Below are 23,466 nucleotides of genomic sequence, written 5' to 3' on the forward strand. Positions count from 1 at the left end.
ACTTGAATCACAAAATAACTAAACAATCAGAAATGTCCAAAATATACAGTATAAGGTGCCAAAGTAGCAGGGAAAGTAAAGTGAGAATCTTGAAATGGCAAGGAAAACTGGAATTTTGCAACTATAATCTCACAGTTGAACAACATGTGTAAGAAGGGATTTCCAGGAAATGCTAGAGGAGACTAGCAGTTTGAGTAAATGGTGAAAAGCACTTTCAGATTGTACTTTGCACCAAAGGCAGTTAGATCATATGGGCTGTCACACACAAACAGAAGTCAGAAGTATGTGGCAGCTAGTGTGTAGATGTTCAGTCCCCTCTGCCGTTCCTGGCACCTCTAGGTCAGTAAAAAGGGTTGTTAAAAAAAAAAAAAAAAAAATCATGTTTTTAGAAATAACCTTACTCTTGCACTCCAAAAATGAGAGAAATACAACTTTTGATTGAAGTTTATTCTGATAAATAATAGTCCTTCATCAAGAAATAATTATTTTTAACAAAACCTCATGTGCCACGATTATTGATACCCTTAGAAATTCTTATGAACAAAGTGTATCTGAATCATTTTCTCAATATATAACTAACTTTTTTTTAAGTTGAGCACAGTTTGTAGAAACTTTCAAGCAGTAATCTGTGCCTCTGGGGTACAAATATAAGGGGACGCAGATGCCAAATCCCCCTTATTCCTTCATCAGCATGGGAAAGATAAGAAACAACACACAAATCAAATAAGACAAAAGTGTGTTGACCTTCATGAGTCAGGGGAGGTCTATAAAAAAATCCTACTTGCCTGAAAGTTCCCTTATCTACAGTCAAGGACAATAATTAAACAGTTCAAAGCAACTGCAACTGGTAGTATCTTGCCCAGAAGAGGACACAACTTTATTTTGCTCCCACGCACAGTGAGAAGTATGGTAAAAAAAGGTTAAAAAAAAATCTGCAAAGATAAGTGTTGCAGAAAACCAGAAAAAGGTAACATCTTGGGTTCACCAAGTCTTCAAAACTAACATCAGACATCACCTCCATGCCAACAGATTATTTGGAAGGCATGCCTGAAAAAAAGTCTTTCCTGTCATTCAACCACAAACTTAAGCACCTGGAGTTTGCTAAACGCTACTGGAACTTTGACTGGAACTAGTCCATGGTTAGATGAACTTTTTAAGCTTTTTGACAACAAACACTTGAGGTAGGTTTAGCATAAAAAGAAGGATGGCTATACTGAAAAGAACCTGATCCTCCCTGTCAAGCTTGGACATTTTGTGATGTTGGTGGGGTTGTTATTTCTCCAAAGGCCCTGGGTACCTTGTTAGGGTATATGTTATCGTGGACTTTATGAAACAACAGGTGATTTTAAATTTAAATTTGGCTGCTTCTGCCATGAAACTAAAACTGGGTTGTCATTGAATCTTCCAACAGGACAAAGATCCAAAATACATGTCCAAATCAACACAAAAACAGTTAAAGGGACACAAAATTAAGCTTCTGCCATGGCCTTCTCAGTTCTTGGACCTAAACCCCTTTGAAAACCTGTACGGTGAATGGAAGAGGAGAGAGCATAAGAGAGGAGACCTAGGACCCAGGATAATCTGGGTAGATACTGGGTCTCAGATTTCCTGCTCTGTATTCTCCACCCTTGTAAGATGTTGACAGGAGAAGACTTAGTGCTGTTTTCATGGAAAAAGGTAGTTGTACAAAGCATTAAATGCAGGGTTGCCAATAATTGTGTGGTTTTGTTAAAAAATAATTGTTTCTTGACAAGGAATTCAAGCTTGGATTTCTCCATTTTTTCTGTGTGAGATTAATGTAGTTCAGCTAAAGCTGAACTTTCTTATAACCTTTTTGACTCATATTTATAAGGGATGCCAATAATTGTGCAAGGGACTGTTAGTTGTGCCTGACCTACCTAAGGACAGAGTATGGGGGGCCATTGAAGCACAGCAAAGGGCTAATAGACCTCAATGAATACCTGTCACTTTGGAAGTCATAACTAAGAAAGCTGGGATGATTACATCTCCATTAGCAGCGCAGAGAGGGAGAGTCTCGAGCCTTGGAGAGGTGAGATGGCCGTAATCAATGGAGATGAAAATTGATGAGGGTGAGTGCCTGGGTTGTACTTGAAAGGTGGGCATGTAGGTAAAGCACCCCAGCAGGTACATAAAGTCTAAGAATGTTGTGATAAACTAGGCACTCTGAACTTCCCCAGTCAATTATTTTCTTTTGTACATTGTTTTCTCCCTATGGTCGTTCCTACCTTGCTAACTGTACTATCAAATAAACACTCCAATTCTGTGTCCTTGGTATCACACCAGGTATGGAGAGCTACAAGGAGGATGCTGTCTCATTTACACCTTATTCAAACTTAAGTTGTACATCAGTATGCAGTAATTCTTTTAACTTTTAGAGCCAGTTAATGAACAGAGTTTACAAAAGCTCTCGACTCTTACCCGACTCAGGCAATGGTTTTTCAGCCATTTCCTGCCCAGCCTTAGATGAAGAAGCTTTATTTTTCTCATTAACATTTTCTTCATCTGGAGAATTAACTGTTGGAAAGAGAAATATTAGAAAAATAAATCAAAATTATTACCGAGGAGGACTGAAATTCATTTTAAGAATGGTGATGATTAAAATCTTTCTTTTAAGGGTTTAGTGAGGAAGTCGATGCAAAGATCTCTACCAACATTCAAATGCTAACCAAAACTCAATTCTAAACCAAAGATAAATGAAATTCAATTTTGTAGGACTATGAGTCTTACCTAAGTTGCTAACAATTTGGCCATCGTATATTTTATGGTCTCTCTGATGTTCAACTAGCACGTCTTTCACATGCCTAGCGATGAGGCAAAATCATTATGACAAAACACACAAAACGACGGCCTAATGACATAGCTGAAATAATGACAAAGTACATACTAATGGAAAGTGCAATACAAACATCTTGTAGGTGTGATACCATGGGACTGATATTCAGATAGGAGAGTCTTCCAAGTTTTTTTCATTCAGGTGATGAATGTGCTACTGTGGACTGTCAGCCTGAAACTGTTATGCCCATCTTCTTAAAGTTCCATGCTGGTGGCTGGACACTTTGTCTAATCTAGTCCCCATGCATATTCAATCAGGGAGAGATTCTGTGAGGGTGCTGCTCAGTGGGGTGGATGAAGAGAGAACACTGACTTGCATAGGCAAACGTGTGCAGATGCTGTTTGCTGGCAGAACTGGACTGAGAGTAGCTGGATGATGTGCCTTTCTTAAACACCAAAGCAAACAAGCACTTTAGTGATAGCAACCCACCCTGTGAGGCTCAGTTTCAGCCCTGTGTGCTGCAGGCGTTTACACAATGGATGTTGCTGGTCACTTTTATAAAACTGCATGGATTTAAGCATGAAAATTTGCATATGCCAAAAAAATGTGATTTATAAAACCTTATTTGCCAGCCTTGTGTTAAAGGATGACAGGCAGATAATCAGAATGCCCAAGTTAGTAAAAACTGTTTTTGGAACCATCTGGTCTTGGCTTTAATACAGAGGTACTGTAAGCCAGAAAGTACAAGTGAGAAGAATTTGTGCCTGCTGACATCTTGTCACATTTCAAGAAAACATTTGGTTAGATCAGCTAATAAAGAAACAACTGAGCAAGACGGAGTAAATAATCTTTTATAAACCTATGCTATCTGTGAAAGCCTCTCACTTTCTGTAAGCCTGCAGTGAACACGGGTTAAACTTCTGACCACTCGAGAGCTTCACGGCACACACCGTTCAAATTTCTTCTTTCTTTCTTTCTAAAGTTGTTCATGTATTTAATTAATTAGTGAAACTTTATTACCGTCCGTCAACCTACTTACTAGATAGATAGATAGATAGATAGATAGATAGATAGATAGATAGATAGATAGATAGAAATTGGGCTTTACAGTGACATACAAAAGAAAGTACAATATATGAAATCATTTGAACATTAAATGTAACAGCAATAAACCAAAAAATTTAAAGTAAACATGAAAGAGGTGTTTTGAGATTTAGGGAACACTGACTGAACATGGAGATTGCAGTACTAAAGAAACTACTGGCATAGTTAGCTTCATGGACTCAATGGTCTTCTCTCATTTGAAATACTAAACAAGTATAGCTCCTCTGATTCACAATATTCAGCTCTCGAATAAAATCACACCTCTTCACTACCTTAGTTCATAGTGAACTATGGTGATCATATACCAAATTTATTGAAGGGGCATTCCATGCCCAGTTCTTTGTGGCTTTCATATACTTGGTATTGCCATGTGACTGGGATGAAATCAAGCACTACAGGACACCGGGGTTAAGCCTACATTTTTTTAAAAATATATCACCTTAAATATTTTTTTGCTTTCCTTAAAGGAATCAATAGATCTTGAATATTTAAAACTTTAATTTAAGACAAACCTTCCTTTATTGTGTTTTTTTCCTGCAGTAATTCAGCATTAATTAATGTTTTTTTTAGCTCCCTTACAACTGGCAAGCATTTGTTGGATGACATACAAAGTATTATGTATGATAAACTATTCACTTGAGTTTTCAGTCTTATTATTCGCTACCAGCAGCAGTACTAAGGATAAATTCCAGTTCCAAACTATCATTTTAAAATCACACTACACAGATAAATACTATATAATAACTAAATAGTAAATACATATCTGTGAATTTTGGATTTCCCATTAATCCAGTCTTACCAAATTCTGCTCTGCTAACAGAAGTAGTACCAGTCATATTCTTCAGTGAGGCTTCCCCTGAAAGCAGAATAATTTCAAGTTTAATAATTTTTAAAAGTATATACATACATGGCACAAATAAGCATGCATTATGAAAATGATAGTAATTATCTATCTCAGCTCTCATTAGGCTGTATTTAAAATGTACACCTTGGCATTGTTTTGTATTGATTTGTATTAAAAATGTAATACACACTATAATTTAAAGTGCTTAATTTATTAATAAACTAGTGGGCTTTGCCCCCTGCTTACTTCGCTCGCCCACCCCCTCCCATCCCTCCCCTGGGAGTGCTACAGTCAAGCCACTTTGCGTCTCTGCCGCTCACGTTGTCAAGGAGGGGGGTGGGTGGGGGCTGAACGCACGCTGTGGAGATGCGGTCTGATCAGCTGCTGTCTTTCTCCTGCTGCTGCCATGCTGCGTGTCGATCATTTAAAAGCCTGTACAGCAGCTGTACTTTTGTCTCACTGCTTTGTCTCACGGGACATCAAATTGTCTTCCAAGAAGATCACGTATCGTCTCCTTCCAAACCTTCCAAGATTTATTTTTTTATAAATAGAGAGATAATGTTTACTTTGTGTATGTATACTTGATTAGGCAAGTTGGTAACAATGACAATTTATTATATATTGATCGCAAATATAAGAAATATCCAGGAACTCAGAATTTACATCAAAGCTGAACACTTTTATTTTATTACTACAAAGTCAAAGTCTAATGCTTCAATGCATGAAGTTCATTATTATTCATTGTATTTTTAAATCTAGTTTATCATTTATCTAAGGAAGGGGTTTCACTTGGGCTGGTTGTACTTTTATTGTATAATTTGCTTCCCTTGATCCACTAGGTACCTGAACCTTCTCCAAATTAGGTTCAGGACGCAGACAAACAACAGCTGGAATGGGTGAACCCTGTAGAGACTGTTCATTTAGTACAACTTGTATGTCACTTCTTCCCAAGAATATTTTGTTTTAGACATTTAATTTACTAATGACTCACATAATGCTGCAGTTCTTGCTTTCCTATTTTACAATGCCATATTCGTCTGTGCATACGTATTGATGGTCTCACATTTGACAATTTGCTCATGGTAGCATAAAAGTAAAATCAATGATAGTATATACCCAAATATTATTTAACAAAAAAAAAAAAAAATGATTTTTGTAGATTAAAGCACCACGGCCCATACAAATCATTGCTTCTGTTTCCTGCTGAATCCTGGACTAAAACTAGCACTTTAACAGCAAGAGCACCAATCGCCTCATTCCATCTTAAAGACTAAAGCATTACTATTGTAAGCATGTGCAAATTTATGTACCGGTACTTATATGTAAGTTCTTTTGCTTATGAAGACACATTCATTTTTTTCCAATGCAAAATTGTTTACAGTGTGTACCCAACTATGACCAAATCCTCAGTTAATGCTAAAACACAAAAATATGATCTAAGCTGAGTAACACTTGCTAAATGTATAAAATCATGGGAGTTTCAGAAACAAAAGAAATCCAGTTTAATTCCTCTAAAAACATTACAAAAGTACAATTACTATAATGGGTTATCTTGTGGTATACTTTATATTTTTGTGTTACTCACTGCATTTTACAGTTTTACTGTGCTTTATTTTATCTGCACTGTCCCGGGTTCGCTTCCCAGGCCCTCCCTGCGTGGAGTCTGCATGTTCTCCCTGTGTCTGCGTGGGTTTCCTCCCACAGTCCAAAGACATGCTGGTTAGGTGCACTGGCGATTCTAAATTGTCCCTAGTGTGTGCTTGGTGTGTGGGTGTGTGTGTGCCCTGCGGTGGGCTGGCGCCCTGCCCAGGGTTTGTTTCCTGCCTTGTGCCCTGTGTTGGCTGGGATTGGCTCCAGCAGACCCCCATGACCCTGTGTTCGGATTCAGCGGGTTGGAAAATGGATGGATGGATGGATAGTATGTAAATCACAGTGTGATGCCTGGGTTGGACTACGGAAAATGTGGACAAACAACAGCAAAAGTAGGGGCAAAAGTGTCTGTGCTTTTAATTGTCACACAATCAGAGTGTAAATAATTCTAAATAAAAAATCCAGGATAAAAACAGTGTCAAGTGAGGAAGTTAAAATCAGCAATAAATATTGGCAATAAATACTCCATAAAACCAAGGATAAAATAAGATCACTGAATCACTTTTAAAATCCTCTGTCTAGTGCTCTCTCTTACATTCTAGTTTTGCTCTGCTCACTCACCTTCAAATACACTGTAGGGCCGAGACCTTGGTAAAAACAGTCCACTCAACTCCTGTCCTAGTCAACATCCCTCAGCATCTGCCGGGACGCACCATGCCTGACTCTGCCTTGTCTATACTTTTGCATCCTCTAGATTCATAGGAGCCCCTCCTCGACCCCATTTCTGGTCACCATAACTGAGCCCGATTATGTCTCAATGTTTCACCTCAGTCTCTGCAGGATCCCTAGGAGCCCTTCAGTTACTTCTGCTCTTGACAGTGCAGCAGGAGTGATCTGGTTCACCAAAGGAGCAGCTCTCATGCAGCTCTGCCACAGGGTTTCCCAAACTGCTTCGCCATTTTCTCTAGCTCTGACACTCCACTGATTCTGTTGTCTCTGCTCCTACAACCTACCTTTATACTCCTATTGGTGTATTGGAGTCAATTAGGAAACAGGAACCAATTGTGCATTCACGTGCAAGCACGACTGGCCCAGTCTCTCTATTAAACACCCTTGGGCTGCATGACCATGCACATACATAAAGCCTGAGCTGCACTGTTTTTATTGGAAAAAACAAAAACATAAAACTTTTTTTCTGCCACAGACCCCTTACTCCCTTCAGCCCGGACAGTATTTATTATACTAATAAATTAAATTGAATTGAGTCAGAACTGCTGCAGAATCTGTGGCAAAGGCTGCAGGGTACTAACACAATGCTCCACCAAAACAGAAAAATGTCTTTCTGTTGGCCACAACTGCTGCATATGAGTTGGTTTCCTGGCTCTGACATATTTTAACTCAGTTTATACAGATGGCCAGACTATAACCCATAACCCAGAACCCAGACCATCTCTAGTCTTACCCAGTCCAGTTATCTGATGGGTCTTCATGTACAGTTTACTTAAAACACTAACTGAAACAATATGCAAAGGCCAGACAGGCTTTCATTTAGAACAGTATTAACTTCTTGCTAAATTCTCAAAAAGCTTTAAATTTTTCCTTTTAGAATAATCTTATTTTTTGTCTAGTTTTACATAATACAAGACATCATTTTCCCACTGAGTGATGTTGGATGGGTTAGAATTCTTCCAGCTGAATAGGATAAGACAACATGCAACCAATGTACAGTATATCACAACAGAGTGTGTGTTTTATAATCTAAACTTATCTTACTCCAAATAATGCTATTAGAAGATCAGGTGTAACAGTAAATTCAACACTATCTAACAGAGAAGCACATAATGTTTAAGCATAAGCATTGTTTCCCAAAATAGTTCCAGTGTGCAGCATTTATAAAACATGAACTACAGTGGCAAGTACTTGGTAAAATCAATTGTGGTTAAAATCCTGTCCTGAACAGATTTTAATTCATTTCAGTCAAGATAGAGCAGTACTACATACCATGTTGAACTGAATTACATAACGTTTCCAAAAATGTATGTAAATAGCTGAATTCTATTCCCTATCAGAGATTCTAAATGAGAGGACCTTTTCACATTATTGCCTGACATTGCCAAGGGGTGCACACCCTGAAATTAGTTGATACAGTCTACTTTTGGGAGGAACGTAACATCTTATTCCATAGTGAGACTGATCTGTATGACGCATATTTTTAAAAACTCTTTATTCTTCTTTGGAAATATTTTTTAAAGGAAATTGATGCATAGTAAATTGTCATCTCTAGCTAGCATTAATTGAGCAAATTTAAAAGACATCTTTCTATAAAATTTGACTGGACAGCCATCTGCACCTTTTCTGCTTTGTAAAGAAGTCTTAATGGTTTGTCCAGCTCCTCTATTATGTGGAAGTGTATTGACTTGCACAATTCTATACTATCATGAAATTGTCACAAGCCTGACCTTCATTAAATTTGGATGTAGATACAGACTTATAGCAGTCCTTCATTATGTAATTAGTTTATTTTCTCAGGTAAAATCTTACTAGCCTGTTCTCCATGCTCATAACAAGAATGGTGTGACTTAAAACGTAGTTGCTTTACTTCTCTAGAGGCCAAGAGATTAAAGTCTGTAGCAAGATATTAAATTCTGCATGTAATGAGAGGTTTTTTTTTGTAAAGTATATCACTGAGAGATTTTGCATGTTCCCGATCAGTCTTGATACTTTCAATTTTATTTTTGTGGAAACATTAAAAAAAAGTTCTTCTTGAAATATGCTTTTAGTGTTTGCCACAGTATTCCCATAGACATCCCAGGAGGTATTTTCATTCCTATGAAATTATCAGTCCAAGATTAAATGAATTTAACAAAATCTTCATCCACTAGTATTAAAAGGTCTAGTCTCCAGTGGTGAGTTGTATTAGTGAGGCATTATGATATGAATTCCAGAATATGGTCACAGATAACAAAAATACGCGCTCCGGTTTCCTCCCACAGTCCAAAGACATGCAGGTTAGGTGGATTGGTGATTCTAAATTGGCCCTAGTGTGTGCTTGGTGTGTGGGTGTGTTTGTGTGTGTCCTGCGGTGGGTTGGCACCCTGCCCGGGATTGGTTCCCTGCCTTGTGCCCTGTGTTGGCTGGGATTGGCTCCAGCAGACCCCCGTTACCCTGTGTTCGGATTCAGCGGGTTGGAAAATGGATGGATGGATAACAAAAATACATTATATTTATAAGATGTGAAAGTAGGCAGAAGTTTCTAATAACTATGATATACTTGTGGGGAAAAAGGGGTATGGTTGGGAGGCCTCCATTGGCCCAAGATACTATGAAAGGCAAATTATTGTGGTTGTTTCTGATATTGCAGTCAGTGTTTATGTACATTGAGTTTAATACACAATTAAAATCTCCTGCCACAGTAAGCTTATATGAACTAATTTTAGGAATTAATGTGACACTTTAAGTGTTAATTTGTTATACAAATTCAGTGCATTTACATTTCCTCATGAGAAATGAAGTACAATCTGTCTATTTCTATTAACCATAACTTATTTAGTTTCAGATGTTTTCCCACCATCTAAATTTTGCATCCTTCATGGTCTTTAATTAATTGATTGATTCATTAATCAATCAATTTAAAGAGTTAGGTGCCAGGCTGAGGAGTAGAACTGACAAGGTAGTCTTCTCCAAAGTTTGCCTGTGCCACACACCAATCCAAGTTAAGACTAAGGAGATTAGAAAGCTCAACACCGCAAGGTACTCAAATCTTGGTGTAGGGTAGAAGGGTATGGGTTTATGGGGCATTCGAACTCCTTTTGGAACAAGTAGGTTATTCGAACATTGTTTAAACTAGGGTATAGGGAGAAGGGAGTTTAGTACAAGCCAGGTTTAGAAGTATACATAAAGGAACAAACAATAGTGTAAAAATAAAAATGCATAGTAATGTAAATTCTAATCCAACATTTAAATTCAAAAGAAAAATGACTAACACATTAAAAATTGCTTGCCTTAATACCAGATGTATCAAAAATAAAACAAGCGAGTTGGAGTTGTATATACTGGGAGCATAATTATAATATTATAGCAATAACAGAAACCTGGCTAAATAAAATAGATGTGGATGAATATAACATAGAGAGACAGAGCTTTTTAGGAAGGAAATACAGAACAGAAAAGGAGGCAGGGTTGCAGTTTATGTCAAACAGAATTTAAATGCAAGTCTTCTTCAATTTAACATGGAAAGCATTAGGGAAAAGGGCTTTATTTTAGGAGTGTGTTAATAGGCCGCCCAATACAGATAGTAGTTTCAACACACATCTTTTTAGTAATATTAAAAAAGCTAGTTCACGTGGGGATAATATAGTCACGGGGGACTGAAACTACACGAATATTAACTGGGATAACCTTGCAAATAGCAGAGCACAAGAGCAGGAGTTTTTAGAAGTAATCAGAAACTGTTTTTTAACACAGTATGTTAAAACACCAACGTGGTGATGCCTGTCTCAACTTAGTATTTTTTAATAATCAGGGTAGAATTAAGGGTGTAGAGGTGATTGAACTACTAGGGTCAACTGACCATAATATAATACAGTTCTTAGTGTCTTGGAAGAGTGTGGATGCATTTACTAAAATGGTTAAGTTCAACTTTACTAGGGCAAATTTTGAACAAATGCAGCAAAGTCTAAGGTGGATAAGCTTTTAAGTGTGGTGACAGTTGAGGAGCAGTATAACATACCTTAAATTTGAAATTAGTAGGAAATTTTCAGAAATTCTGTACTGGGATAATAAAGAGTTCATAAAGAAGCTACAAAGGAAGAAACATCTGTATAAGGCATATACGACTAAGAACTCTAATCTGAATCATAGGGTGGATGAGAACATGAGGGCAACCATAGAGAGAAATATAGCAGATAAAGCAAAAGATGACCCAAAGAGATTCTTCCAGTATTTTAGTTGTAAAAGAACAGTCAAGGAGGAGGTGAGATACATCAGGAATAATAAAGAGCAAAAAATAAGTAAATACATATATACAGTGCATCCGGAAAGTATTCACAGCGCATCACGCTTTCCACATTTTGTTATGTTACAGCCTTATTCCAAAATGGATTAAATTCATTTTTTTTTTTCCTCAGAATTTTACACACAACACCCCATAATGACAACGTGAAAATAGTTTACTTGAGATTTTTGCAAATTTATTAAAAATAAAAAAATTGATAAAGCACATGTACTTAAGTATTCACAGCCTTTGCCATGAAGCTCAAAATTGAGCTCAGGTGCATCCTGTTTCCCCTGATCATCCTTGAGATGTTTCTGCAGCTTAATTGGAGTCCACCTGTGGTGAATTCAGTTGATTGGACATGATTTGGAAAGGCACACACCTGTCTATATAAGGTTCCACAGCTGACAGTTCATGTCAGAGCACAAACCAAGCATGAAGTCAAAGGAATTGTCTCGAGGCACAAATCTGGGGAAGGTTACAGAAAAATTTCTGCTGCTTTGAAGGTCCGATTGAGCACAGTGGCCTCCATCATCCGTAAGTGGAAGACGTTCGAAACCACATGGACTTTTCCTAGAGCTGGCCGGCCATCTAAACTGAGCGATCAGGGGCGAAGGGCCTTAGTCAGGGAGGTGACCAAGAACCTGATGGTCACTCTGTCAGAGCTCCAGAGGTCCTCTGTGGAGAGGGGAGAATCTTCCAGAAAGACAACCATCTCTGCAGCAATCCACCAATCGGGCCTGTATAGTACAGTGGCCAGACGGAAGCCACTACTTAGTAAAAGGCACATGGCAGCCCGCCTGGAGTTTGCCAAAAGGCACCTGAAGGACTCTCAGACCATGAGAAAGAAAATTCTCTGGTCTGATGAGACAAAGATTGAACTCTTTGGTGTGAATGCCAGGCGTCACGTTTGGAGGAAACCAGGCACTGTTCATCACCAGGCCAATACCATCCGTACAGTGAAGCATGGTGGTGGCAGCATCATGCTGTGGGGATGTTTTTCAGCGGCAGGGACTGGGAGACTAGTCAGGATAAAGGGAAAGATGACTGCAGCAATGTACAGAGACATCCTGGATGAAAACCTGCTCCAGAGCCCTCTTTACCTCAGACTGGAGCGACAGTTCATCTTTCAGCAGGACAACACCCTAAGCACACAGCCAAGATATCAAAGGAGTGGCTTCAGGACAACTCTGTGAATGTCCTTGAGTGGCCCAGTCAGAGCCCAGAGTTGAATCCGATTGAAAATCTCTGGAGAGATCTTAAAATGGCTGTGCACTGACGCTTCCCATCCAACCTGATGGAGCTTGAGAGGTGCTGTAAAGAGGAATGGGCGAAACTGGCCAAGGATAGGTGTGCCAAGCTTGTGGCATCATATTCAAAAAGACTTGAGGCTGTAATTGCTGCCAAAGGTGCATCGACAAAGTATTGAGCAAAGACTGTGAATACTTATGTACATGTGATTTCTCAGTTTTTTTATTTTTAATAAATTTGCAAAAATCTCAGGTAAACTTTTTTCACATTGTCATCATGGGGTGTTGTGTGTAGAATTCTGAGGAAAAAAATTAATGTAATCCATTTTGGAATAAGACTGTAACATAACAAAATGTGGAAAAAGTGATGCGCTGTGAATACTTTCTGGATGCACTGTATATATAAATAAATAAATATATATAGATATAAGTATATATACGAGAACAGTAAAAAATAAGAATAAAATCAGAACAGTAAAAAATAATAGAACTATGTGCTCCTTAAAATTTTAGTTGTATACCTTGCTCTTTTACACATCTGCTGATGCAGTCAACTTCTTGTAGAAAATTGTTTTGATTGCCTTTGCAGCCCCCATAGATGAAATGCTGGCATTTTCCAGAAGAAGCATCAAAATACCACCGAGAAAAGATACCTTTGCAAGGACCAGTATCAGGAAGTGCCATGCAGAGATCTGTTGAAAAAAAATCTTTGTTAAGATTGCTGGTAGAAGAAAAGGTCTTGCAGTTTCATATGAAGCCCTGATAAAAACAACAACTAAAAGAAGCTTGTGTTAGCAAGTTTTATACGCGGTGCTTATACAAACAACTGAATAATAACTAATTAAATTATTCATTTTAAGCACAACCTTGTATGACAAAAAATATGAGGAGTGAAATGTGAAGAATATTGAATCAAAGTAAACATGCTGCTGCTGGCCTATTTGCACCAAGTACTGAATGTTCACCACACCATCTGGAGTGATTTTAATGCCCCTTGCATCCTCGCCCTTTCAAAACTGCTTATTCTCGCAACTTGGTGCCAACGGCCGCAGAAATTCAAAGAGAACGGTGACTTCGATTAAAGCTCTAGAGGCCTGAAAAGCGATTTCAACTACAGCTCAAGGCCTAATTACTCATTCTGATTCAATTACGCATTCATTCAATACACCTACTGTATATCAGGTTTGTGGTACTTATACTGATTACTATTCCATATTTTACTGGAACATTCATCATTCAATATTATACTATAGGCCTGGAAAATTCATCAACTAACAGTACAAGCCTGTACAGTAATGAGTGAAGCGGACTAAAATCATTACAAAAAAAACTTCTTCGTTTCTTCTTCTACTTTTCGTAGATTTGTATTTCTCATTTTTTCCCTTTTACTGCCATAGGCCTACATAATTATAAAATATGGCAATTTTTATGCACATTACACAAAATAAATTAAGCTTAAAGACTACATGTGTTTCCAAATTCAAAGGGCATTCCCTGTCAAACTAGCGTTCGCCATGACTATAAACAAGTCACAAGGACAAACATTTGACATGGTAGGAATATTCCTTGCCGAACCCGTTTTCAACCATGGTCAATTGTATGTGGCTTTTTCAAGAATCAGAAGGGCGAGTGATATGAAGGTGCAAGTTAAAGATGGGCCACATCAAGGGAAATTACTACCAAACAGTGAGAATGTCTTCACAAAAAATGTGGTCTACAGAGAGATTTTACAACTTTAGTTGCATACTGACAGGCCTCCAGTATACAAACAAAAAACCTTGTCATAGATAGCATGTATTTTTTAAGTGTACGGTATTTTTCACTGTGAAAAAGTCATACATATCCCAAACCTCTTAGTTAATTATCATTACTTACATCACTTTCTTATTTATTTCTTATCATTTGTTCTTCATACACTGCTGACATAAACTCGTGCCCGTTTCATCTTACGTTGTCGAAACAGGTTTTTTGTCTAGTTTAAAATAATTCCTCAAAACTAGTGATTTGTTCACAAATTGCCCATCAATATCTATTTTCTGAAAGAGGAAAAAAATCCAGATTCATTTTCGCTTATTTTACGAGCTAGTGTTTAAGAATTTCTCATGATAAAGAAATAAGTGAACTCTCTTAGTCGTCCACGATAAACACAGTGACTGATTTTAAAATACAAAATGTTTCTATACATTTATCTCCAATTGACTGGGGAAAGATAGCAGAGTCCCCATGTGAAAAAGTGAGCAGTGGCAGCTCTGCAAGATGGAAGTATATACGATCGAAGATTGGCCTCCCATGAAAGTCGCATGATGTGATTTAGTGACATTCGATTTGGTCCCAACAGGACACTGCAAGTGGGTATGTTGCTGGCACTCCAGTTGAAATTGGAATAGAACTGCTCAGAAAAATAACAGGGAGCAGACATTCAGCAGACAGTATCCAGGTATGATAACTGAACCCATGACACTTGAGCTGTAAATTTTCACTCTGTGGTGCTTCAAAGTTATACTGTGAGCACACGCGTCATTCTGAATAGAGTCAAAACTGTGACACTGGGTCTTCATATTCTGTATATTGTAAATTGGTTTGAATCCTACCTGGCAGGGAGAAAATTCTTCGTTAGTTGTGGTAATTACAACTCAAAGACACAAGATATCCTATATGGTGTTCCACAAGGCTCTACCCTGGGTCCGCTGCTCTTCTCAATCTACATGCTTCCGTTAGGTCAGATTATCTCAGGGCACAATGTGAGCTACCACAGCTATGCTGATGACACACAGCTGTATTTATCAATAGCACCTGATGACCCCGATTCTCTTGATTCACTAACACAATGTCTTACTTGTATCTCTGAATGGATGAATAGTAATTTTCTCCAGCTAAATAAAGAGAAAACTGAAATTTTAGTGATTGGCAATATTGGATACAATGAGGTTATCAGAAATAAACTCGATGCATTAGGATTAAAAGTCAAGATGGAGGTAAAAAACTTAGGGGTAACTGTTGACTGTAACCTGAATTTTAAATTGCATATTCATTAGACCACTAGGAGAGCATTTTTTCACTTAAGAAACATAGCAAAAGTTAGACCTCTTATATCATTGAAAGATGCTGAGAAATTAGCTCACACTTTTGTTTTCAGTCAACTAGATTACTGTAACGCACTCCTCTCAGGACTACCCAAAAAGACAAATCGTTTGCAACTAGTGCAGAATGCAGCTGCTAGAATCCTAACTAGGAAAAGAAAATCTGAGCACATTTCTCCAGTTTTGATGTCACTACACTGGTTACCTATGTCATTCAGAATTGACTTTAAAATTCTGCTTATGGTTTATAAAGCCTTAAATAATCTCGCTCCATCTTATATATCGGAATGTCTGACACCCTATATTTCAAATCGTAACCTTAGATCCTCAAATGAGTGTCTCCTTAGAATTCCAAGAGCAAAACTTAAAATAAGTGGTGAGGCGGCCTTCTGCTGTTATGCACCTAAAATCTGGAATAGCCTGCCAATAGGAATTCGCCAGGCTAATACAGTGGAGCACTTTAAAAAACTGCTGAAAACACATTACTTTAACATGGCCTTCTCATAACTTCACTTTAATTTAATCCTGATACTCTGTATATTCAATTCATTATAATAACTATTCATGGTGGCTCTAAAATTCATACTAACCCCTACTCTCTCTTTTGTTTCTTTTTCCAGTTTCTTTGTGGTGGCGGCCTGTGCCACCACCATCTACTCACAGCATCATGATGTTCCAACATTGATGGATTAAAAGCCAGAAGTCTACATGACCATCATCATCAAGTCCTTCCATGAGAACCCTAAATACAAAGAGGACTGATCATTTATGTGAGGTAGAATGCCCAGAGGGGACTGGGCGGTCTCGTGGTCTGGAACCCCTGCAGATTTTATTTTTTTCCCCAGCTGTCTGGAGTTTTTTTTTTTTTTTTTCTGTCCTCCCTGGCCATCGGACCTTACTCTTATTCTATGTTAATTAATGTTGTCTTATTTTAATTCTTAGCACTTTGAGCTACATTTTTTGTATGTAAATGTGCTATATAAATAAATGTTGTTGTTGTATTAATAGTGTTCTGTAACTTTTCTAGGAACACCTCAACTACATGTTTTCTTTTTTTTTTTTAAGGAAATATTATCCCTAGTACAAACTTCAGGTCTTGTTATGCATTAACTAAATAATCCTCAAGCACTCTGACAGAAGCATTGTGTATGACAATGCATAAAGATGAGCTGTCATGCACAGTTTAAATCCTGTTTTTTAAAGATACTGTGGTTGTAACATGTAATATGAATCACCCATCACAGACAACTATACATCATTAGAATGCTCTGAACCTCAGCTATCAAATGATGATAAATCTTTCACTGTATGTGGCTTGATGTAGGAGAACATATTCACTTAGCTGTGACATACTACTTGACTCAGCATATGCATGTGCAAATAGCATATTTTACTAATAAAAAAAGAGAACATACAACATGGAAACCTATGATTTATTTGAAATAACACACACTTGGATTTTTAAAAATACCACTATTCCTTTTAAATGACTCGTGGGTTTACTGAAATATAAACAACTCTGAAATATGGTGGTATCCCACATTCCTGTATAAGTAGTTAAAAGATTTTGTAGCCCTTTGTTCCATCTTCGTCTCACCCTATCTTTTATCTATTCATGTTATCTCATTCTATGCAGTTTAATGCAGAAAATTGCAAAGTACTACATATGGACAGAAGGAACATCAATTACAAATACAAGATGAGAGACACTGTCCTAAAAGAAGCAGCGTCTAAAAAGAATTTACGAGTTTAAGCTGACACAATATTCTCATCATCTATGCAATGCGTAGATGCTAGTAAAAAGGTAAATAAAACATTAGGTTATATAGTTAAACTGAGGGATGTTATTCATGCACTATAGTAGTATATAATGCCCTAGAGACACTGCAGCTGGAATATTGTGTGCAAATCTGGTCACCACGCTACAAAAAAGATATAGCAGCACTTGAACCTGTTCAGAGGAAAGCAACTAAGTACATCCCAGAACATAAGAACATGTCCTATTTTGACAGATTCAGAGAAGTAAACCTTTTTAGTCTCGACCACAGGAGACGATGTGGGGACCTAATCCAGGTCTTTAAAATTCTCAAAGGGTTTGGTAAAACAGATCCAGTAACATTCTTTCAACTGAATGGTGAATCATGTACTCGAAGATACAAGTGGAAACTAGGGGAAAGTGCATTTAAGACTGAAGGCAAGAAACACTTCTTTATGCAGAGTTGTGAGAATCTGGAACAACTTACCAAAGCATGTATTTGAAGTAAAAACTTTGACCACCTTTAGCAAGTATCTGGATGGGATCTGGACGGCTTAGCTATCAGCTAAATGACAGCTGTTGTCAACTACTTATAAACAAATCTTCTTATAAACCATCAAAACCTATACCATTTAGCATATAATAGGCATTAAAAAAGGTCATGAGGTATCATCCAAAAGGCAAATATTCTCTTTGTAGCTATATGGCCTTGTATGTGCTTTACCTGTACTGGTTTATGGCAAGAGCTTTATTTTGGTATCATATTGACTTTTACCATTTTTTCAATCTTTTTCAAATGTACACTGATATATCTCTTCTATAAATCTTTTTACAGATTATATTGAAATATATATTTCATCTTTGCTGCTTTTTAATGCATTATTTGAATAATTTTTTATATAGATGCAAATACCAAGTGCTGTATGGCAGGCATGTCAAACACGCGGCCCCAGGCCGCGTGCGGCCCGCATGACAGATCCTAGTTAGCACTCAACTTGTACAAAATGATTACTATCGTTTGTGATTGAATCATTCTGCATCCTCGGTGTTACTTATTGACTTTTCTTACTTCTGCCTTCTGACAAAAGTGCGTTTTCCCATGGCATTACGGTACTGGAAATGTCATCTGCTAGTATAGCCATGAGCCTTGACCAAAGTTAATGAGCCGCAGCGTCACAACTGAAGTGCTAGGCTGCAGCAGGGGTGGCCTTAGGCATGTGCTAACTGTGCACCTGCACAGTGCTGCCAAATCCCAGGGGCCGCCACGCCAATATATATTGAATATAAAACAGAAAGAGAAAATAACGATACAGCCGACGGCAATGTGGCTGAAAAACATTTTGTTTCTTGTTAATTAGTACGCTGTATTTACAAATGTCGCCAGAGTCGGAGCAGTAAGCTATATGTAGTATTATAATGTTTTGCCTTAATGAGAATATCATGGGCCGCCACTTGGTTTTCAAGTTACGGACACGCACATATAGAAGCGTGTCATGAGCACAAGGTGGCTATGCAGTGTCCGCAACGGATGTGGCCATCCGCCGTGCATAAGATACTATACAGTAATCCCTCCTCCATCGCGGGGGTTGCGTTCCAGAGCCACCCGCGAAATAAGAAAATCCGCGAAGTAGAAACCATATGTTTATATGGTTATTTTTATATTGTCATGCTTGGGTCACAGATTTGCGCAGAAACACAGGAGGTTGTAGAGAGACAGGAACGTTATTCAAACACTGCAAACAAACATTTGTCTCTTTTTCAAAAGTTTAAACTGTGCTCCATGACAAGACAGAGATGACAGTTCTGTCTCACAATTAAAAGAATGCAAACATATCTTCCTCTTCAAAGGAGTGTGAGTCAGGAGCAGAGCATGTCAGAGAGAGAGAGAGAGACAAAAGCAAACAAATTAATAGGGCTGTTTGCTTTTAAGTATGCGAAGCACCGCGGCACAAAGCTGTTGAAGGCGGCAGCTCACACCCCCCTCCGTCAGGAGCAGAGAGAGAGAGAGATAGAGAGAGACAGATAAAAACATACAGTGAAAAATCAATATGTGCCCTTTGAGCTTTTAAGTATGCGAAGCACCATGCAGCATGTCGCTTCAGGAAGCAGCTTGCATAGAAGGTAGCAACGTGAAGATAATCTTTCAGCATTTTTAGACGAGCGTCCGTATCGTCTAGGTTTGCGAACAGCCCCCCTGCTCAATCCCCCTACGTCAGGATCAGAGAAACTCAGCGCAAGAGAGGGAGAAAAGTAAGTTGGGTAGCTTCTCAGCCATCTGCCAATAGCGTCCCTTGTATGAAATCAACTGGGCAAACCAACTGAGGAAGCATGTACCAGAAATTAAAAGACCCATTGTCCGCAGAAATCCGCGAACCAGCAAAAAATCCGCGATATATATTTAAATATGCTTACATATAAAATCCGCGATGGAGTGAAGCCGCGAAAGGCGAAGCGCGATATAGCGAGGGATTACTGTATTGACATTGCCAGGCGAAGGGGCCACCGATTCTTTATCTGCCCAGGGCCGCCACGAGCCTAGAGCCGCCCCTGCTAAGGCTACACTACTGTGACTGGGCTGCTGAGACTGGCCACTGGGCAGAACTGACCATCACGAGTAGTAATAGCCCACATATTTTCACGTTTTTTTGCTATAGTTTCATGTAATTTTGTGCTAGTATTGTAACGAACAGTTAGTGCAGACTACAGCTGAAGATCTGAAGTGGACTCGAGAAGTTGGTGAGTTGTTTATTAACATATTTTTGTGATTTTGAGTTTGCAAAATTATTGTAGGTCAGGTGGCTTTTTGCATATCAGTTTATTTTACAATATAAACTTTGAAATAAACTTAGTAAAGTAAAATTTGATTTTTGGAGGATTTGTTTTCCAACTTGAATTACAGAGCAATGAATTCAGTGAGCATTTTCGTGATTTCAGTTCACACAAGCAGGGCATTGCGCTGTTCTCTTACAACGTTGAGAATGCGCCTGAGAATATCCAAATGGAATTGATTGAAGTGCAGTCAGATTCTATTCTGAAGGCAAAATACAACGAAGTTGGTGTGCCAGGCTTGTATGCTTACCTGCCACCCTCGTATGTGCAGATCCGTAAGTTGGCATCGAGAGTACTGTCAATGTTCGGACTTTGCACTTAACTTTGTGAGCAATTGTTTTTGTTAATGAAAGCTACCAAAACCCCACATCGCTCAAGACTTACCGTCGAGCACCTTTCATCCCTCATAAAAGTTGCAGCTGCACAAGATTTCAAGCCTGATATTGACGAACTGGTTACTAACAAGAGATGCCAAGTGTCGGGACAAAAGAAATAAATCTCACACTGTAAGGCTCCTATATAAGCAATGAATATAATATAATGAATATCAATCATCAAGACACTATATAAAAGCGATCGGGATTGTCCTTCCGTCCCGTGAGGCAAAGCATAGCGGTATTCCGCTTAGCACAGACTTACTACTTGCGGTACGAAGCGACGCGATGTGAGCAGAGTTCTGGTGCTCCCATCGTTCCCTTGCTTTTGTGCGCGATGCGCTGGAAAAATAGACAAAATTATGTCTCTGGAAATAATTAATGTTGATAGAGTACAAATGCCTCACCGCGTAGTAAATATCAGCGGAGATGGTGCTTGCTTATTCTCATCTATAGCTTATTTAGTGCATGAAACTCTGTCTTTAGCGGTACAGATTCGGGCTGACATTGTACGACATGTTTTAAGTAATCGGTCAAGGTTTCAGCCATTTACAATGATGCCGTCAGGAATCTCTTATACAAATGAGCTTCAGTATCTCACTGAAATGTCAAAGTCTCAAACTTATGGTACCATTTCTGAGCTAATGGCAGCAGGAGAATTGTTCCCCTATGAGTTTCAAGTATATTATTATGGAGTCCTACACTCCAAGTTTGGACAGGCACTCGAGGGGATAAAAAAACTTAGGTTTTTGGGAGATGTTATGAATGGGCACTTTGATGTTCTCATACTCTACACTTACATGCCTGATGTACACATGGAGCACACACAAATTGAGGATAAAAGTCGGTCGCCTTAAAAAGCAGGTGAGCCTAGTAATATAATAAGGACCTAGCTAAGAGGTTAAGACTCTAATTCTACACTGTTGTATGGAGACTGCATGTAAATAAATTGCTTTTCTTTAAACTTTAAGTGTTACATTTTTTAAAGTTTTCAGTATTGGAAAGAAAGCTACAGTAACTTTGTATAATAGTATAGTATTTGTTACAGTACGGCCCGCTGATGCACGTATGGCAGTCGAAGCGGCCCACCAATGGTAGTGAGTCTGACATGCCTGCTGTATGGCATGTGTAGTGTAATTCAATTGAATGTTATTTCATAAGATAGATAGATAGATAACTACTGGATACAATAATAAACAATCTGAATGTGACAGCAAAGCTTATGCTATATACTTAATTACACAGAGCTACCGTGACTGAAGGGGCAGATAATGTTTAATGAGCGAATTTCATTATTATCAATGGTAACACCTCAGGTATGATGAAAAGATGAACTTGGCAAACAACTGCAGCACAATACAGATAATGAAGCTTTTTCAGTGCTGAATCCTGGCAGGATATTTTTCACTGTGCATGGATTTTAGTTAAGCTCATAGGAGTTGGTCTTACAATCCCACTGTAACCAGCAATCATTCCTTGAGTAGGGTGAAAGAGTAAGTGCTACACTGGAGTCATTAGGTGGGCTCCCCCCTTCCTTGGTGTTTCATTGATAGGCCCACAACACCTCCAGAGGGCTCAACAGTAACAAATGGCACTTCAAGTGCACCCCACTACAACTTGAGACCCCCATCTCTTTCAGCAGGTGTGTGGTTGACAAGGCCACAAAACCACTGCAGCCAACCTCCACAGGTGGCACTTGTATTTCCTGGCCCGTTTGTTTTGTTTCAACTACTGTATTGAAATACTTCAGCTTTTGTTGTCCATACTCTTCAGCAACAGCATCATCCCATGGCATAATTAGTTCTATAATGAACAGGGTCTTTTGTGAGGCTGACCACAGGATATAATACTAATATACTATAATGCTAAGCCTGTAACATGCATAAAGCATCTGGATTCTAGAGTCATATGTTGCAGATGTCTCAGCCAATTCAAAAGAAATCCCCAGGGCAGTGGACATGCACTATCTTCTGTGTGTTACACAATGGCCCTCTTATTTTGAGGGTACTGGCAGTACATTAATCTAAGCCACTACTGGCTTTTAGTTATAGGTTTAACCAAATACATTCTGAATAAACATTTTGTCTGTTTTCTACTAAGCAAAGTTGTATGAATGAATGAAAACTGCATAAACCTTTATGCAAAATCACCAACAAAAGCAATCATGCTATGTACTACTGCCTAAGTACAGTAAAAGGAATTGCAAAAAAGATAATATTGAAATAAAAATGACTAGTGTGAAAAGCAAGCAACTGAATGTACCATAATGTATGTGTCACATTAAATAAATAAAATAAGAAAATGAAACAGAATTGCAAAGGATTAACCAATCATTCTCAATGACGTGCATTTCAGGTTAAGAAGTAGTGGAGAGTTATTTTGGAAAAACTATTACTTCTTCCAGGACGTAAGCCAAGATGACTTAATGCAAAATAAATTCAAGCTGAAGTTCAGTTTAATGCATGCACATATATTATGGATTTGCTTATACAGAGCTCTCTCCACACGAATACATACGTTGAGACATGATGCAAGATGCAATGTGAATAACGCACACCAAGCAATGGTAGCTAGATCATTAGAACATAAGAAGTATCTGATTGATACGGATAACCTAAACATACTTATCAACTCAGTAAAAAATGCTGAATAAAGAAACAGGTAATATATACTAATTTAATATATATTAATTGTCATACTTGTGCACATTGTGATCACCTGAAAGGCTAATGTAAGACTGACAATGACACACTGCGGCTAGATGGGGTGCTGATGCTAACACAATCTCCTTTCTCCTTCACAGCTCCAAGTGTTACCCTGGAGACGATGCCTAGCCCTGCCATGACACGTGC

The 23,466-nt window shown here is 38.3% G+C and overlaps 1 protein-coding gene across 2 annotated transcripts in view; it reads right to left on the reverse strand.

Moving 5' to 3' along the window:
* The window catches only part of lrp11 (low density lipoprotein receptor-related protein 11), a 66,469-nt gene that overhangs the window by 5,074 nt on the left and 37,929 nt on the right, over window positions 1-23,466 (reverse strand). For both annotated transcript variants that reach the window (XM_028797904.2, XM_028797903.2), the window contains 3 exons: window positions 13,097-13,267; window positions 4,698-4,754; window positions 2,440-2,535 (listed from right to left, as the gene is read on the reverse strand). In XM_028797904.2, coding sequence (XP_028653737.2) covers window positions 2,440-2,535; window positions 4,698-4,754; window positions 13,097-13,267 — 324 coding nt within the window. The remainder of the gene's footprint in view (window positions 1-2,439; window positions 2,536-4,697; window positions 4,755-13,096; window positions 13,268-23,466) is intronic.

The sequence above is a fragment of the Erpetoichthys calabaricus genome, chromosome 3 (genome assembly GCF_900747795.2).
Source record: "Erpetoichthys calabaricus chromosome 3, fErpCal1.3, whole genome shotgun sequence".
Lineage (NCBI taxonomy): Eukaryota > Metazoa > Chordata > Cladistia > Polypteriformes > Polypteridae > Erpetoichthys > Erpetoichthys calabaricus.